Genomic DNA, 19,813 nt, shown 5'->3' on the forward strand with positions numbered 1-19,813 from the left:
AATTAGGCAAGAAAAAGAAATAAAGGGTATTCAATTCAGAAAGGAGAAAGTCAAATTGTCTCTATTTGCAGACGACATGATTGTATATCTAGAAGACCTCATCATCTCAGTCCAAAATCTACTGAATCTCTAAAATACCTAGGAATACAACTAACAAGGAACGTAATGGGCCTCTTCAAGGAGAATTACAAGCCACTGCTCAAGGAAATAAGAGAGGACAGAAACAGATGTAGAAACATTCCATGTTCATGGTTAGGAAGAATCAATATCGTGAAAATGGCCATACTGCCCAAAGTAATTTACAGATTCAATGCTATCCCCATCAAGCTACCAATGACCTTCTTCACAGAACTGGAAAAAAACACCTTAAACCTCGTATGGAACCAAAGGAGAACTCGCATAGCCAAGTCAATTCTAAACAAAAAGAACAGTGGGAGGCATCACACTACTGGACTGCAAACTATACTACAAGGCTACAGTAATCAAAACAGCATGGTACTGGTACGAAAACAGAGATGTGGACCAGTGGAACAGAACAGAGGCCTTCGAGGCAACACAACATATCTACAACCATCTGATCTTCGACAAACCTGACAAAAACAAGCAATGGGGAAAGGATTCCCTGTTTAATAAATGGTGTTAGGAAAACTGGCTAGCCACGTGCAGAAAGCAGAAACTGGACCCCTTCCTGACACCTTACACTAAAATTAACTCCAGATGGATTAAAGACTTAAACATAAGACCTAACACCATAAAAACCCTAGAAGAAAATCTAGGCAAAACCATTCAGGACATAGGCATAGGCAAGGACTTCATGACCAAAACACCAAAAGCATTGGCAGCAAAAGCCAAAATAGACAAATGGGACCTAATCAAGTTCCACAGCTTCTGCATGGCAAAAGAAACAGTCATTAGAGTGAATCGGCAACCAACAGAGTAGGAAAAAAAATTTGCTGTTTACCCATCTGACCAAGGGCTGATATCCAGAATTTACAAAGAACTAAAATAGATTTACAAGAAAAAAACAAACAAGCCATTCAAAAGTGGGCAAAGGATATGAACAGATACTTTACAAAAGAAGATATACATGAAGCCAACAAACTTATGAAAAAATGCTCATCATCACTGGTCATCAGAGAAATGCAAATCAAAACTACATTGAGATACAATCTCACGCCAATTGGAATGGCAATCATTAAATAATCTGGCATCAACAGGTGCTGGAGAGGATGTGGAGAAATAGGAACACTTTTACACTGTTGGTGGGAGTGTAAATTAGTTCAGCCATTGTGGTAGACAGTGTGGTGATTCCTCAAGGACCTAGAAATAGAAATTCCATTTGACCCAGCAATCCCATTACTGGGTATATATCCAAAGGATTATAAATCATTCTACTATAAGGACATGTGCACACGAATGTTCATTGCATCACTGTTTACAATAACAAAGACCTGGAACCAACCCAAATGCCCATCAATGATAGACTGGAGAGGGAAAATGTGGCACATATACACCATGGAATATTATGCAGCCATCGAAAACGATGAGTTCGTGTTCTTTGTAGGGACATGGATGAACCTGGAAACCGTCATTCTCAGCAAACTGACACAAGAACAGAAAATCAAACACCATATGTTCTCACTTATAGGTGGGTGTTGAACAATGAGAACACATGGACACAGGGAGGGGAGCACTACACACTGGGTTCTGTTGAGGGGAAATAGGGGAGGGACAGCAGAGGGTGGGGAGTTGGGGAGAGATAGCATGGGGAGAAATGCCAGATATAGGTGATGGGGAGGAAGGCAGCAAATCACACTGCCACGTGTGTACTTGTGCAACAATCTTACATGTTCTTCACATGTACCCAAAAACCTAAAATGCAATAAAATAAAATAAAAAATTCTCCTTTATCTTCTACTAGCTTTACAATTTAACTTTTTCATATTTCAGTATTTTATCTGTCTGGAACATATATGTATTGTACAGATAGAATTTTATTCTCCTCTCCCCATCATAGCCAGTTTCCACTGAAGTGTTTTTGGAGATGTTTTATCTTTCTACTTATTTCATGATATTGTTAATAACCATATGTATTTTGATCTAATTTTAGATTCTATTTTGTTCATTCCTCTGTCTTGTCCCACACTAGGACCACACTGTAATAATTACTATATTTCTCTTTACTCCATTTTAATATCAACAGGAAAATGTTTCCTTGCCCCCAACCACCCTGTCTTCAGTATGTTTATGGCTTATTTTCCTTTTTTAAGCTTATTGGACAATTTTTATATATTCCATTCTCCCAATGAGCTATAGATTAATCATACAAAATATCTACTTTCCACACAAAAAAATCTGACTCTTGGGAATTTGATTGAAATTTTATTGAATTTATATGTTAAATTTGAGGGAAGTTTGCATCTTTATGATTTTCAGTTTGTCTATGCCTGGATATGGGGTGTGTATTTGCACGTGAGCACGTGTGTTTCCATTTATTTAGGATCATTTATTATTTTATGTGCTTCAGTAAAATTTAATTCTTTTATGTCTTTCTTACATCTTTTAAAGCATATTTATAAGTTATTTTACAAACTTTGCTGCTCTCAGGTAGGTGATATTTTCCAATACTTTTAGAATATGAATCATATTGATGAAATATAAGAATCCTTGTTTTCATGGACCTAACATTCTTGTAATGGGCTTCTCATTGTGTTAGTTTTTTCAGTTATTCTTTTGCATTTTTCATAAAACTTAAGTTACCTATAAATCATTAATTTTTAGACAATCATGCATGATACTGCAGCAGCAACATTTCTTGGGAACTTGTTAGTAATGTAAATTCTCTAGACCCATCCCACACCAACTGAAGGAGAAACTCTTCCCAGCAACTTGTGCTTCACATATTTCCAAACTCTGATGTATGCTCAAGTTTGGAGGCCACTGATGAAAATAATAATTTTATGTTGTCTTGCTTATATTTTCATTTCTCACATTTTTTTTTTTAAATTGCAACATGCATGTGTAACAGGGCTCAATGGATTACATCGAATGAGCACTGACTGAGTAGGTTAAGACAAATCGCTAACATCCATGTTAGGTAAGATGGGAGGGGAATTATAAGACATGAATTATTCATTAATTTCTTAATTCCTTAGGTGAACAAGGAAAATGTAAATCCGAGAGAGAGAGAGAATGAGAGAGAGAGAGAAGGAAAGAAAAAAAGAAACTAAGTATACAGTTTAGGGTGAGGATTTTAGTGGTTGACAGAGGGAGGTTTGATTCAAAGTAAGGTCACTCCTATAAATAAGTAAGAATTGTAACATGAAATTATAAGAAATAAAGACAGCTAAGCCTAAGCCTGGCATTTGACACTTAATGAATGTTTGTTAGATCAAGTTCAATCCTTGTAATAGGTGGGTCGTAACCATTAGAAAATCATATAGAATTGCATTAATACAAGGATAATACTTTCAATATTGGGAAAAAAGCCAATTGCAATGAAGAGACAAATGATACCATGAGCCAACAATATACCCCAAAGGCATTCCTAAAGCCTGTTATGAATGACAACATGAGAAGGGACTACCAAGGGATCTTGTCAGGAAAGAAGGAGGCCAGGTGTGGTGGCTCATGCCCATAATCTTTGGGAGGCCGAGACAGGAGGATTGCTTGAAGCCATGAGTTTGAGACAAGCCTGAGCAACATAGTGAGACTCTCCTGTCTAAAATGAAAAAAACAGTAAAGATGGCAGGAATGATATTAAGGAGTGGAACTGCATGGTGTATGGTATATACCTATAGCCAACAGAAAGTACAGTAATAGTGGCTGCATGGTGGTAACATGTGCAGATTGCTTCAGTGAGTGTAGCAGGGAAGCTGAAATTGTTGAGAAGAGTGTATCAGCCACCCTGACACTTGGCCAGGAAAAGAGAGAAACTTAAGAGATGGGAGTCCAGACTTTTGGTAGGAGTTTAGACCTAAAAGTAGGTGTGAACATACTTCTCTGGACCCCCTAGGTGTGACATAAGATACTGGTTAAGGGGAAGCCAGGCAGCCTGTTCATATACTTAAAATGTGCACTCTGAAATAGGCTTTAGTTGCAACCTTTAGTATAGTGCAACTGTTATTGTTTATAGTTTCACACATTTTGGTAGGGGTGTTTATGTGGGAGCATACCACAGAGACCTATCAATTTTTAGATATACCGTATTGAAAAATCACCACCCAATGCAATAGTTAGTGCTCAGGTATTTTAGGGTAAGACTTCTTTAGTGCCACAGGTGGGAGGGGGGAATAAGCTAAATGATCCTATGGTCTAACACTCGGTTGGAGGCATTTAAAAAAATCAACTTTTGTCTAACAAACTACTTTTTAAAGAACACAATTCTGTTTCTTAAACTTTAGATTTTGCATTTTCAAGATGCTTTTGAATTGTTTGTGATGCTGCTATACATAATTTAGAGGAGTGTAATTATATGCAGTTTTTCTAGATTTTGCAGTTTTTTGATTTTGTCGTGTTTAGCATTTTTCACTAATCCTTTCTGTCAGCTTTCTTTTCTTACCACAGTACTTATCAAAATTTTATTTGGAGACAGACTGTTAGAGAAACTCCTAAAATTTCGTTTATATATCATCAGTTTAGTTCATAAGTGGGGCTTACCTTATGTAGTGTGAAATTGGCTAAGGATATCTTGAAATCTGATTATTTTAAAGCTATTGGCTTTTGGAGAGAATAGGAAAGAGTGATACAGTAGGTTTTAATTAAATGCTAAGTCATAAACTGAAATCTTTATTAGAAGTATTATCTAAGGTAGGTGCTTGAGAAATATTAGGTTTATGAATTACTTAAATACTTATGAATAAAATTGCTTGAACTCCTGCAAGATATCTCAACTATCATGCGCTGTTTTGCCAGTTTTATTTCTGGTAAGCCATATAGAATATTTTAAGGGCAAAACTACAATTAGGTCATTGTCAGGTGTGTGCTCTGAGTAATGATTAGTTTCCCTTTTATTCATCGGGGTGTCATGGCCAGGGGAAAGTGTGCCTTTTTCATTACAATACTTGTCTGATTATATTTTTGTTCTGTCTTTTTTTTTTTTTCTTTTAAAGCTCTTTAAAAAAAAAATATTGGCCTTTCTATGTCATATCCTGTCTGCTCACCTACATAGTCCTGACTTTAGGGCAGAAATAATATCTTCTACTTTTTTCTTCTTTAATAGAAAATTCCAAATATGCAGAAAAGTACAATATAACAGTTGTCCATGTAACCACCATGTAGCTGTGTAAAACCTCAAAATTTTGCCATTTTTGTTTTAGATCTGCAACAAAAAAGATACAGGTGAAGCTCCTGGAGTATCCTTCCTCAGTTACATTTTCCTACTGTCCTCTCCTGGGGGAACTATTGTCCAAAATGTGGTATTTATTATTTCCATTATTATGTTTGTCCTTTTTCTACATCTGTGTGTATGTGTATGTGTGTATGTGTATGTGTGTACATGTGTGTATTTGAACTTCTTCAGTTTACATTTTTGTCTAATGTAATGCTATTCATATTTACCTGCTCTAGTATCTCCCATTATGAAAACAAAATAAAACAAAACATTAAATACTTCTACCTTATGTCTCATCCAACTGCCACCCATTTCTCTACTCTTTATTAAAGGAACACTCTGTGTAAGAGTTGTGTGTACTTGTTTCCTCTCTCCTTCTAATTCTTAAACTCATACTAATCAGCTCATCTCCATCACTCCACACAACCCACTCTTAACAAGGTCTCTAGTTGCCTGTGTTACCACACTAAGTTGTCATTTCTCACTTTTTAATCTCTAAGCAGCATCTGACACACTTGATTACTCTTTTCTTCATGTAATACCATTTCCCTTCTAGCCCATGGTCACTTCTTACTCTTTCTACCAGATCCTTTTTTTTTTTTTTATTTTGAGATAAATTGAGCAAAAAAGTACAGGATGAAAAGTAAACATCCCTTCCATCTCATATTTTTTCTCACAAATAAAGGCTCTGAACAAGCTTTATGTGTTGCACGTGTGCATGCACATGTGTGAATTCATAGGTGAAAACAGTGCCCCATTTAAAATATAATTTATTTGTTTTTAATTTCTATTAAGGTTGTTGTGAAAGTAATTGTGGTTTTTGTCATTAAAAGTAATTGCAGTTTTAATGGCAAAAAGTGCAATAACTTTCGCACCAACCAAGTATTTGTTTTATATGTTGTTCTTACTTATATTATTTCCTTACTTTACCATTATATTTTATTGTTTTCGTTAATTTTGTGTAAATTTAAAGTAGCCCTTGGTTGCCTGTCATTGTGTGTTATGAATTATTTTTCCTAGTTTATCAGTTGCCTGGGGGCTTTGGCATATTTGAAGTACAGAGTTTTAATTTTTTTTTCCATGATCAGATTGAACAGTCTTTTATGATTTCTGATATTAGGGTGCTGCGTGCCTTCTTCACTGCATGATTATAAATAATTTTGCTTAGGTTTTCTTTTGGTGCTCTTTCAGCTTTGTTACCTCTAAATTTTGATCCTTCTGGAGGGCAACAAGTGAAATAGTGTATAACCTCTGCTTTTTGAGAAAATAAACACAACCAAATGGCTACCCCGTTGTCCTGAAATCACTTCTTCAATCATTCCCCCTTCTCTTACTTGTTTGAAAGGCCATCTTTGCACCAGAGTAATTCCCTGCTGTATTTGAATTCCTCACAAGATCTTGAAATTATTTATTTATTTCTGTTTTATTTTTCAAGCCACTGCAGTAAGGTTCTCTCCACTGATATTGAAACTGCTCTTGATAAAGGTCACCACTCATTTCACAATTGTTAAATCAAGTGGATGTATCTTACTTGGTCTTCAATCTGTTGAATGCTCTTGAACTACTCTTCCTTTTTAGCTTTTATCTCACAATTCTCATAGTTTTCCTCCTACCATTCTCTCTGTTTTCCTTACTAGTTTGTCTTCTTCCATTTCTTTTGGATTCCACCTTCTCATGGTAAATATACTCATTTTTTGCTCTTTATTTATAATTTTTGTGGGTACATAGTAGGTGTATATATTTATGGGATACATGAGCTGTTTAGATACAGACATGTAATGGGAAATAAGCACATCGTGGAGAATGGGGTATCCATCCCCTCAAGCATTTATCCTTTGAGTTACAAACAATCTAATTATACTCTTTAAGTTATTTTGAAATGTACAGTTAAGTTGTTATTAACTATAGTTGCTCCTGCTGTGCTATCAGGTGGTAGATCTTATTTATTCTATTTAACTGTAGTTTTGTACCCATTCACCATTCCCACTCCTCCCTAATGAACTACCCTTCCTAGCCTCTGGCAGCCATCATTCTACCATCTGTCTCTGTGAGTTCAGTTGTTTTAATTTCTAGCTCCCACAAATGAGTGAGAACAGGTGAAGTTTGCCTTTCTGTGCCTGGCTTATTTCACTTAACACAACGTCCTCCAGTTTCATCCATGTTGTTGCAATTGACAAGATTGCAATCTTTTTGTAATTTAATGGTACTCTGTTGAGTATATGTACCACATTTTCTTTATCCATTAATCTGTTTATGTACACTTAGGTTGCTTCCAAATCTTGGCTATTGAATAGTGCTGCAATAAAAATGGGATTGCAGATACCTCTTTGATACATAGGTTTTCTTTCTTTGGGGCTTGTAATTATCAGTGGGATTGCTGGATCATATGGTAGCTCTATTTTTAGTTTGTTGAGGGATTGCCAAACTATTCTCCATAGTGGTTGTACTAATTTACATCCCACCAACAGTGGACAAGCGTTTCCTTTCATCCACATCTTCTCCAGTATTAGTCATTGCCTGTCTTTTGGATAAAAGCCATTTTAACTGAGATTAGATGATATCTCTGTATAGTTTTTATTTTTATTTTTTTTTGGAGATAGAGTCTCACTCTGCTGCCCAGGCTGGAGTGTCATGGCTCAATCACAGCTCACTACAATCTCTGCCTTCCAGGTTCAAGTGATTCTTATATCAGCTTCCTGAGTAAGTGGGATTACAGGCATGCACTACCACTCCCAGCTAATTTATTGTGTATTTTTAGTAGAGATGGGTTTCCACCATGTTGGCCAGCTGGTTTCAAACTCCTGGCCTGAAGTGATCCACTCACCTCAGCCTCCTGAAGTGCTGGAATTACAGTTGTGAACCACCCTGCCTAGCTCTCAGTGTAGAGACAAGGCTTTGCTTGTTTGGGAGTTTGATTATTAAATTCCTTGAGGCACTCTCCTTTGAGCTAAATGTACTTGGTACATTTCTTATACTTGAATACTGGTGTCATTCTCTAGGTTTCCGAAGTTCCCTGTTAGTATCCCTTTGAATAAACTTCTACCCTGATTTCTCTATCTACTTCTTCTTTAAGGCCAATAACTCCTAGATTTGCCCTTTTGAGACTATTTTCTAGATCTTGTAGGTATATTTTACTTTTTTATTATTTTTTCTTTTGTTTCCTCTGGCTGTGTATTTTCAAATAACCTGTCTTCAAGCTCACTAATTCTTTCTTATGCTTTATCACTTCTACTGTTGAGGGTCTCTGACTCATTCTTCAGTATATCAGTTGTATTTTTCAGCTCTCATCTGATAGGATTCTGAATTCTTTCTCTGTGTTGTCTTTAATTTCATAGAGCTTCCTCAAAACAGCTATTTTGAATTCTTCATCTGAAATGTGAAATATCCCTGTCTTACTAAGACTGGTCTCTGGTGCCTTATTTAGGTTATTTGATGAGGTCATGTTTCCTGGGTGGTCTCAATGCTTGTAGATGTTCACTGATGTCTGGGCATTGAAGAATTATGTATTTATTGTAATCTTTGCAGTGTGGACTTGTTTGTACCCATCCTTCTTGGGAAGACTTTCCAAGTATTTAAAGGGACATGGGTGTTGTGATCTAAGTCTTTGGTCACTGTAGCCATATTTTCATTAGTGGGCATCCCAAACCTAGTAACGCTGTGGCTCTCGCAAACTCTTAGAGATACTGCCTTGATGGTTTATGCTAAGATCCAGATAACCAGGCAGAGACTCTTGTTCTCTTCCCTTACTTTCTCCCAAATAAATGGAGTCTCTCTCTCTCTCTCTCAATCTCTCTCTCTCTCTCTCTCTCTGTCTCTCTCTTTTATCTTACCTGTTTAGAGCTGAGGGAGAGGTGACACCAGCACCGCTGTGGCAACCACCACATGAACTGCACTGGGTCCAACCTGATGCTAGCACAGACCTGGGTTTTGCCTAAGGCTAATGATAACCACTTCCTGGCTACCACTTACGTTCATTCAAGGCTCAAGTGCTCTACAGTTGGCATTCAGTGGATCCAGCCAGGCTTGTGTCCTTCCCTTCAGCATGGCAAATTCTCCCTGCCCCTGGGTGTGTCCAGAGATCCTGCCCAGGAGTCAAGGCCTAGAGTTGGAAACCTTAGGAATCTACCTGGTGCTCTATTCTACTGTTACTGAGCTGGCACTCAAGTTGCAAGACAAAGTCCTTCCCACTTTCCTCCCTCATTTCCTTAAGCAGAGGAGCCTCTCCTTGTGGCCACCCTTACCCCAAGGCTGCAGTGAGTACTATCTAGATACCACTGATGTTCACCCAAGGCCCAAGTGCTCCTCAGTCAGCTTGTGGTGAATGCTGCCAGTCCTGAGTCTTTCTCTTCAGGACAGTGGGCTCCCCTCTGGCCAGGGCAGGTCAAGAAATGCTGTGCAGGAGCCAAGGCCTGGAATTGGGGACCATAGGAGCCTGCTTGGTGTTTTATATCACTGTGGTCTCTTCCCATAGCTACCACATCTAGGAATGTTCTGAGTCACACATGAAGCCAGCATGGCTCTGAGTCTCATCCAAAACCCATAATGAGCACTGCCTCTCTATCACTGCTGATTTTTCAGGACCCAAGGGCCCTTTAATCAGCAGATGATGAATCTTGCTTAGGACTGGGTCCTTCTCTTCAAGGCAGCAGGTTTCCTTTTTGCTCAGGATGTCACTAGAAATGTCATCTGGGAACTCGGGCCTGGAATGGGGGCTTCAGAACTGTGCCTGCTGCCCTATCCTACTGTAGGTAAGCTAGTATCCAAGTTGCAAGACAAAAATCATCTTTTTCCCTTCTCTCCTCAAGTGGAAGGAAGGAGTCTCTCCTGTAGCTGTGAACTTTGCTGCCTTGGGTTGTGGGAGGGCTGACACAAGCACTCCCTTGGATGCAGCACCTTGTATCTCACTGGGTCACATGCACCCCATATCCACTGGCTTCGAGCCCACTGTAACACCAGGACTCGCCTAGGAATTGCAGTCCTAGTGGCCTGGTCTGCCTTCTCAGTTTATTTAGAATGCCAGAGCACTTTAGCCCATGGTAGCAGGGCTTGATGGAACTCAGGTTCTAATCATTGCATTAGGATAAATAATTTATCTCTTCCTAGGCCTGGTCTAAATGCTTCCTCCATGGTCGTTAGTTGAGTTTTGCCCCTTGTAGCTCTCTACTCTGATAGGGTAGCACTGAGTTCCCATGGAAAGCCCCATTATTACTGCCATCTCTCTCCTCTAGTGCACACGTTCTTTCTCTGCACGATGTTGCCACTGCCGGGGATGGGGGAGGGGTGGTGTAGGCAATTAAGGGCTGTATATTCTACCATCTTCAGGGCCTCTTTCCTTAATATGCTGTTAAAACCAGATATTGTGATCATTCACCTAATTTTTGGTTGCTATGAAAGTTCTTTTTTTGTGTGAATAGTTGTTCAATTTTGTGTTCCTATAGGATAATGATCACTTGAGGCTTCTATTCAGCCATCTTGTTCTGACTGCCTCCACTTGAGTAATATTTCCCAATCTCATCATTTCACTTGTCACTTAATTGGCTAAATATTCCTAAATTGACCCTTCTAGTTCCAATCTAAATCTAGATGTAATCTTTTCAATTTTTCTATTAGACACTGTTTGGTGTGTCCTATGGTACATAAATGTGTGTACCTCAAACTATTCTCCTTTTTTCAATATTTTTACTTATCTATGTGCTATCTCACTTGATATCTTCATCTTCATACTAGTTACTTAAGCAGATTTTGTGATTTTGTTTGTGATCTCCTTATCCCTGTAATATCTATTTATGATCTTTTAGTCAATCAGTCCTAGTTCATTTTGGCTATCCCCACAGATCTTGTCTCGGCTCTTATCTCAGTTCTTAACTGTACAAGAATTTTCTTAACTGATCTCTAAATTTCTAGTCTAGCTCTCTTCCATCCCCATATTGGAGCCATGCTAATTTTCAAATATATATTTGTCTCTATATATGTCATACACACACGTGTGTGTGTATTTAATACATATATTAATTCCATGGCTAAAAATTTTAGTTAAAGTTTATATCTATACACACACACACACACACACACACACACACACAGACACACACACAGACATATATGTCCTTATATATGTTTAATATATATATTAATTCTCTGGCTAAAAATATTAGTTACAGTTAAATCCCACATAAGTTTGATCACATGTGTTTACTTCTTCTCCCTTCCTAACTCCATGAAAGTGAGAGTAAGGTATTGAAAAACTCAATAAGACAAAGAGAACAGGAGTAGAAGCATTGATAGATGTGAGGCTGAAACTAACTTAGAGCAATGGAAGTTTCAACTTCTACATCTTCCTCTATATGAACTTCTGAGAGAAACCAACTAATTCTCCCTATAGAGCTCCTAATATTTTAAGACTTGGAGGCACCTAGTTTGTGGAAGGCAGGAATGTGTCATGAGATTGGATACATGAGTTTTTTGTTGAAAATCTTTATAATAAGTGGCTGTAGTTTCATGTCCAATCACCTACTCCCTGCTCCTCAGGAGACCAAAGAGTTTATTTTCTGGAGAATGAGAATGTCCCAGACTCAGAAATCCAGGCACAGTAGGGGGACTGGTTGAAACAAGATGCCTGTGTTATTCTGTTTTGTGATACTATAACAAAGTACTTGAGATTAATTTTTAATGAACAGAAATTTATTTCTCACAGTTCTGGAAGCTAGGATGTTCAAGATAAAGAGGTTGGCATCTGACAAAGGACTTCTTGCTGTGTCATCCCATGGCAGAAGTTGGAAGGGCAAATGGGGGCTGGGGAGAGAGAGAGAGAACACACAAGAGGAGGCTGAACTTGAACTCGTCCTTTTATAAGGACCCACTCCCATGATAATGGCATTAATCTTTCATGAGGGTGGTACCCCCATGACCAAACAACTTCTGTTAGGCCCCACCTCCCAACACTGCTGCACTGAGGTCAAGTTTCCAACACATGCTTTTTGGGGGCCACGTTCAAACCATAGCACAGATTAAGAGAAAATTTGCATACCTAATTTCAGGACCTGTATGTTTTATCCTAGATGCAGTTAGTGAAACAGGGTATGATTTTTTAGTTTTACATTATTAGATTTCTAGTAGTAATCAGATTTTCCCCTTTTGAACATCTTCTAAATAATTGTATAGTCTAAACATAATTAAAAAGTTTTAACATCTCAAATTCTCTCATCACTTTAGCATGTTTTAGAGAAGGTAAATCAAAGGTCAGTTCATGTGAGATGCTGTAAAATATTAATTTCATTTAGCCTACTCAGTTTTTTTGCTTAGAATGACAGAATTATAAGCAGAAAAATGACTGTACAAATAAGCATAAATAATGTCTTGTCATTTGATTTATTTCCTTTTTAGAATTATGAAGACCCAATAAATAGAGTACCTTTTCCTCTTTTATTTCTTTTCCTTAAATTCAGAGACTGGCTGAGGGCTGCTGACAATAAAGAATCCCTCCCTCGACTGCTTAATTATTTTATATCTTCACATATCTTTTTTCCTTCTTCTTTTATTTTGTTACTATTATTATTTTTGAGACAGGGTCTCACTCTACCACACAGGTTGGAGTGCAGTGCTGTGATTTCAGCTCACTGCAAACTCTGCCTCCTGGGCTGAAGAGATCTTTCCACCTCAGACCCCTGAGTAGCTGAGGCTACAGGTGCGTACCACCATGCCCAGCTAATTTTTATATTTTTATAGAGATGGGATTTTATCATGTTGCCCTGGCTGGTCTCAAACTCCTGGACTGAAGCAATCTGCTGGCCTTGCCTCCCAAAGTGCTAGGAGTATAGGTACGAGCCACCGTGCCCAGCCAAGATAACTTTATGAACAAACTAAATTGCATATTATGCATTTTTATCTTCCCAATGTAATAAATTGATTTTTATTAACAAGAGACATTTAAGTAAAATATACATTTTGCTTCCTAATATATTTGAAATGAATAGAATAAATACATGAAATATATTCTACCTCTCCAGTGCTATACATTGGCATTACTAAAATGTAGATACTGTAGATATAGTTCAGTTTACCAAAAACTCATCTACTCTTCCACAAAAATAACCACCACAACAAAAATTCAGTGTAGGCCAAGAAAATATTTCTATCCCCTATTTTATGTCTTTGGGATTTCAACATATTATACCTTTCTAGCTTATATTTTTGCAACTAATTCTAACATTGTGTTCCCTGTTTATACACTTCTCAGATCCCAAGTCCCCCAGGTAACATGGAAATCAGTGCTGTCTCTGTATCTCTGTGGCATGTATTTGCCTCAACTCTCCCCTTTTAACCTCTCTTGTGTAACCCAACTTCACACAGACTCCTTAGGTCTTCTGATTCTCAGTTTAATGAAATTTCCTGTATAAATAGTCCCCCTTGTCTGCAGGTGGTATGTTCCAAGACCCCCAGTGGATGCCTGAAACCGTGGATAGTACCAAACCCTATACATACTATGTTGTTTTGATAACTGAGACAGCTACTAAGTGGCTAGCAGGCGAGTGGGATATTCAGCATGGATACGATGGACAAAAGGATGATTAACATCCCAGGTGAGGTGCAGCAGGATAGTGTGAGATTTTATCCTGCTACTCAGAATGGCGTGCACTTTAAAAACATGTAAATTGTTTATTTTGAGAATGCTCCATTTAATATTTTATGAACTGCAGGAAGCCAAACCATGGATAAAGGGGGGACTGCTCCACTTGGTTGCTTTTCCATGGATAATCATTAGTTAATGATTTCACATGAAATTTATTCAACAGTATTTAATGATTCACTATTAAATTTTGTAGATATTTTTATTGTCAGTTTTTTAAAAAAGATTCAATTTCTTAATTTTCTTAAGATGTAATATGGACATTAAGTACAGGGGGATACAGTTTGCCTTTAAATTAACCATGAAATATATAAAAATGTTATGAAAACAGAACAATTTAAAAATTCTAGTATTAATCTTTGTAGTAAATATTGGCTTCTTTTCCTTCTGAACAGGTCATTATCCAACTTTTAGAGGTGATGGATCATCTGCATAGAGGGGAATTGGTTGCTGCAATACTTCGTAACCGGTATATTTATGGAAACAGTTTAACTTATAAGTTATATAATGTCTTTCCTATCTATTTATATAACCTAACATAGCAGGCACTCAATAAATATTTGTTGAATACTTGGTATAAAATAAGTATTTACTGTATGAATGAAGTAGAGAATAACTAAGTGACAAAGAAACGGAAAAAAGAGGATGTTAGTGACAATGTATCCTGAGATAATAAAAAAATAGAAAATATGTTTAGAAAATACAATTGGTACAAATAATGAACACCTGGAATACAGTAAATGGAAATATTTATTTGGATTTTCAGTTTTAAGGCTTATCTTTGAATAAATACAGGTATCCATAGCTTAAGAATAGATGCACCAACAACACATTTTTAAAAATAGGATTGTCCTGTGATTGTATATATTTATATTATCTAAAAATCCAGTTAAAACCTTTTCAGGGAGTTAATATGAGCTATTTAAAGCTTCTTCTGTTAATTTAGGATTTTTAATTTATGATTTAAAGAAAAATAGCCTTGTTATGCAGGTGTGACAGAGTCTTTCTTATTTCCCATAGCTTGATTGTACAGTTTGGGTGAAACATTTGGAATAGTAACTTAGAAGTAACTTAGAGTTGTTTGTGTCCTGGCTCTGATGCTTACTAGTGGTATAGTCTTGGGCAAGTTTTGTAGTCATTCTATACCTCAACTTCCTCACCCATGAAATGGTGTTAATAATAGTACCTACATTGCAGGGTTGTTGTGAAGATTAAATAAATGTGAAAAGAAGGGGGATGTATGAAGGAGTGTGTACATATATATATATATATATATATATATATATATATACACATATATGTGTGTGTGTGTGTGTGTGTGTGTGTGTGTGTGTGTGTGTGTGTATGTGTGTGTGTGGAGAGAGAGAGAAAAATAGAAAGCAAGCATGAATGAGTGAGCTGGGCAGACAGTAAGCAGTATATATGAGCTAGTATGATGGAACTTTAAAAAGTTCATGGAAAAAATGGAAATAAAAGATAAAAATAAAAACAACTGTTTCTTAACATAACCTCCACCCAAATCAAGACCCTTTTTAAAGTGTTGATACCAACCATTTAGCCCATCTCTAAAGAACTGAGTGTCCTGGGAATTTAACCATATCAATGTCTTTTTCACATTATTAAGTGAAGAAAAATGGGTGTTCTTTAAAGGGTTTTTAAGATTAGGAAACAAAAAGAAGTCAGAAGGTGCCAAATTAGTACTGTAAGATGGGTGCTTAATGATTTCCCATCAAAACTGCCTTTGTCTGAGAAATGAGCAGAAGCATTGTCATAGTGAAGAAGGACTTTCTGGGGAAGCCATTCTAGTCATTCTTCTGTTAAAGTTTTGGCTAACTTTCTCAAAATAGTCTCATAATAAACAGATGATATAGTCTTTTGGCCCTTCTGAAAATCCTCAAGCAAAACACCTTGGTCATTCCCCCAAAAACTGTTGCTCTGACTTTTGCTAGTGACCAGTCTGCTTTTGCTTTGACTAGGTTACTTCCGCCTTTTCCTAGCCATTGCTTTGATTGTGCTTGTCTTCAGAATCATACTGGTAAGGCCATGTTTCATTTCATGGCACAATTCTTTGAATAAATACTTCAGGATCTTGATCCTACTTGTTTATAATTTTCCACTCAAAGCTCTGTTCTTGTCTGCAGCTGATCTGGGTGTAATTGTTTTGGTACCCATCAAGTAGAGACTTTGCTCAACTTGAATTTTTCAGTTAGAGTTGTGTAAGCTGAAACAACTGAAGTATCAATGGTATTGGCTATCAGGTCTGCTGTTATTTGTTGGTCCTCTTTAATTAGGACATGAGCAAGGTTATTTTTTCCTTGCAAATTGATTTGGATGGTTTGCTGCTGTGGGCTTCATCTTTAACATCATGTCATCCCTTTCTAAAATGAGTTATTTCATTTGTAAACTGCTGGTTTCTTTGGGGGCCTTGTCCCATAAACTTTACATAATGCATCGATGATTTCACTATTATTCCACCCAAACTTTATCATAAATTTGATGTTTGTTCTTGCTTCAATTTTAGCAGAATTCATGTTGCCTTGATAGGGGCTCTTTTCAAAACAATGTGTTATCCTTCTTAGTGCTTCAAACTAGGTCCTGTTCAGGCATGTCATAACACATTACTTTGAGTTTATTTTCAAGCAAAAAAATTGAAATCCATTCATAACTTTTTAAAAAAATACAAATTTTGCATGAACTTTTTGAAGATTCCTCATATTATTCAAATATAAAAGTGAAATTTTAATTATTTTGAAAATGTAGTATTTGTGTTTTTCAATTCTGAGGTATTTTGAAATACAGGCATGTTGTAAAAGGAAAAGAAAATGTTGGCAAGTTGTGGTAGGAAGAGACTGTATATAAAGTTACTGTTATTTGACAGATAGCATGGAAAGAATTTTCCATAATAATCCCATTAGAGAAATACAATATGTGGGTGCCTGTTTGTTGGAATGTATACAGTAGTACTGCTTTATCCATGGGGGATATGTTTCAAGGCTCCCAGAATGCTTGAAACTGAGGATAGTACTGGATCCAACTGCCATCAATCAGAACAAGTTTCTGCTCATGTCTTCTACTCACAAATATAAACATTTTCCATCTTAACTAAGCACTTGCCATGCACTGTAGTCATAACTTTTGCAGTTTGAGTGTGACAGCAGAACTAGCACAAGCTTATTCTTTCTTCTCCACAATTTCACTAACAGAAGATTTCTTCCTTACTGTTGATCCTAGTAACCTCAGTATATGATTTTTTAAAAATTAATTTATTTTATTTTAAATTCTGAGACACATATGCGTGATGTGCAGGTTTCTTACATAGGTAAACATGTGTCCTGGTGGAGGGAGAGTATACTATTTTTAGGTCAAGGACTTTGACCTTTTCACTTAAAGGAAACACTTTATGGCTTCTCTTTGACATATCCAAATCACAAGTATCACTATTTTTGCATGATAGGCCACTATTAAGTTAAATAAGGGTTCTGTGAACACAAGTGCTGAAATACCTCGGCAGTTGATCTGATAACTGAGCTGTCTACCAAGTAACTCATGGGTGGGTAGCATTTACAGCATGGATATGCTGGACAAAGAGATAGTTCACCTCATGGGTGGGGTGAAGTAGGATAGTATAAGATTTCATCATTTTACTCAGAATCATACACAATTGAAACCTTATAAATTGTTTATTCCTAGAATTTCCTATTTGATATTTCCTTTAGAATGTGGTTGACCACAGGTAACTGAAACCAGGGGAGAGTGAAACCATGTATAAGCAGGGACTTCTGTATGATCATCTGGGCTAGGGCGGAATATTCACCTTAGGGGCTGTGAAGTAGACTTGCTCACAGACACAGAAAATAGGGACGTCATAGGGGTGATATGTGGCCATGTTGGGTAAAAAGAGGAGTAGATGAGGGGATGTTGAATTTATAGCTGCATGTATCAGTAGCTCCTTCTTTATTGTTACCATGTAATATTTCATTGTTTAAATTTACGACAATTTATTTTATCTATTTTCCTGTTGATAGTCATTTAAGTTGCATCTAGTATTTGACTACAGTGCATAAAACTGTTATTGGCATTCTTGTATAAAATTTATTTTGGCCACATGCACTCATTTTGTTTGGGTTTATAGTATACTATAAGTGGAATTGCTGGGACATAAAGTAAGCTACTGTTGTTTAACATTTGTAGAAACTACCAAATGTTTTTTGAAGCTAGTTATACTATTTTATACTCCAACCAATAATAAGTGAGAATCTTTACTAACATTTGATATTGTTAGCCTCTTTAATTTTAGCCATTCTCTGGGTGTGTAGTACTTTCTCATAATGGTTTTCACTCTTCATTTTCCTCATGTGTAATGATATGAATAGGTGTTCATATGTTTATTGGTTATTTGGATATATTTTAGAAGCATATGTTCAAGTGTTTTGGCCATTTAAAAAATGGGTTGTTATTTTATTTTGATTATGGAGTTTTAAATTCACTCGATATATAGGTATTTGTACTGTGAATATTTCCTTCCAGTCCATGGCTTACCCTCCCATTCTGGTATTTGTGTCTTTTGATGAGCAGCAGTTCTTTTTAAAATGAAGTTCAGTTTATAATTTTTCTTCTATTATGCTTAGTGCTTTTTGTATCTTGGCCAAGAAATCTTTGCCCTCCCAAATTTGAGGCTTTCTTCCAAAAGTTTTACAGTTTAAACCCTCACATTATGAATGCATTCTTGATTGCAAACCAGAGAAGTGAATATGTAGACTAGATTCCACATAGAATCTAAGTAATTAATAAGACCACTTTATAAAAGAAAAGTTTCTTTGTACTTTTAATTCTAAGTTAATACTGTTGTAAAGGGCAAAGTAGTTAAATGATAACTTTAACTAAATCTGGCATTGCAGAGAGGCCTAGTCTTATGGTCCCTAGTTTATAACACAATGACTTTTGATTTTCTTCTCTTGTAACCGTTCTTATAAATAAAGCCCCTTTGAAAGAAACATAATTCTAAGTGATCCATACATAGAAAATAATGGGAAGCTGCATAATTCAAGTGTCAAAACCTGAGAAAAATGTTGCTTGCATGCATATGCAAATTATGGGTCAGTTTCAAATTCTAACTAAAATAAAATCAAAGACATTCAGAAATATATGAAAGGGTTCACATCTGGAATCGCAGCATTTTGGGAGGCTGGGGAGGGTGGGTTATCCAACGTTAAGAGTTCAAGACCAGCCTGGCCAACATGGTGAAATCCTGTCTCTACTAAAAATACAAAGAAAATTAGCCAGGCATGGTGGTGCACATCTGTAATCCCAGCTACTTGGGAGGTTGAGGCATGAGAATCACCTGAACCTGGGAGGCGGAGGTTGCAGTGGGCCGAGATTGTGCCACTGCTCTCTCCAGCCTGGGCGACAGAGCAAGACTCAGACTAAAAAAAAAAAAAAAGCTCGAGGGAGACCAAGATGACTGAAAGGGAGCTTCTCCGGAGTGCAACTCCCACTGAGTGAGACACAGAACAAGAGCAATATCTGCATCTCCGAGTGAGGTACCAGGTTCGTTCTAAAGGGACTGGTTGAACAGTGGGATTAACCCCACAAAAGGCAGCAAAAGCAGCCCAAAGAGGGCAAGCTGAGGCAAGGCGGGGCACTGCCCCACCTTGAAAGTGTATCTGGCATAGAGGATTTGGGGGGAGCGTCATCTCCTTGTTACTCTGAATCACATGCAGTGCTACACTCTGAGACTTCGGCAGCATACAGCCTAGGAAAATTCTGCCTGGCTGAGAACCACCCTGAGCTGAAGACCCAGGTGACAGCCCAGGCCAGCAGCCCCAGCCAGACTGGTGCCTTGTCAGTGTAGACCA

At 37.2% G+C, this 19,813-nt stretch overlaps 1 protein-coding gene across 6 annotated transcripts in view; it reads left to right on the forward strand.

Moving 5' to 3' along the window:
- KLHL13 (kelch like family member 13) overlaps positions 1-19,813 on the forward strand; it is a 198,236-nt gene that overhangs the window by 63,919 nt on the left and 114,504 nt on the right. For 2 of the 6 annotated variants that reach the window (XM_074392106.1, XM_039464095.2), the window contains exons 2-3: positions 13,749-13,911; positions 14,354-14,427. The exons of 1 other annotated variant lie outside the window; for it this stretch is intronic. In XM_074392106.1, coding sequence (XP_074248207.1) covers positions 14,378-14,427 — 50 coding nt within the window. In that variant the 5' untranslated portion in view covers positions 13,749-13,911; positions 14,354-14,377. Of the gene's footprint in view, positions 1-12,886; positions 13,912-14,353; positions 14,428-19,813 lie in introns of those variants that run through there. 3 more of the 6 variants (XM_003931057.3, XM_074392108.1, XM_074392107.1) reach the window with 2 other exon arrangements.

The sequence above is a fragment of the Saimiri boliviensis genome, chromosome X (genome assembly GCF_048565385.1).
Source record: "Saimiri boliviensis isolate mSaiBol1 chromosome X, mSaiBol1.pri, whole genome shotgun sequence".
Taxonomy (NCBI): domain Eukaryota; kingdom Metazoa; phylum Chordata; class Mammalia; order Primates; family Cebidae; genus Saimiri; species Saimiri boliviensis.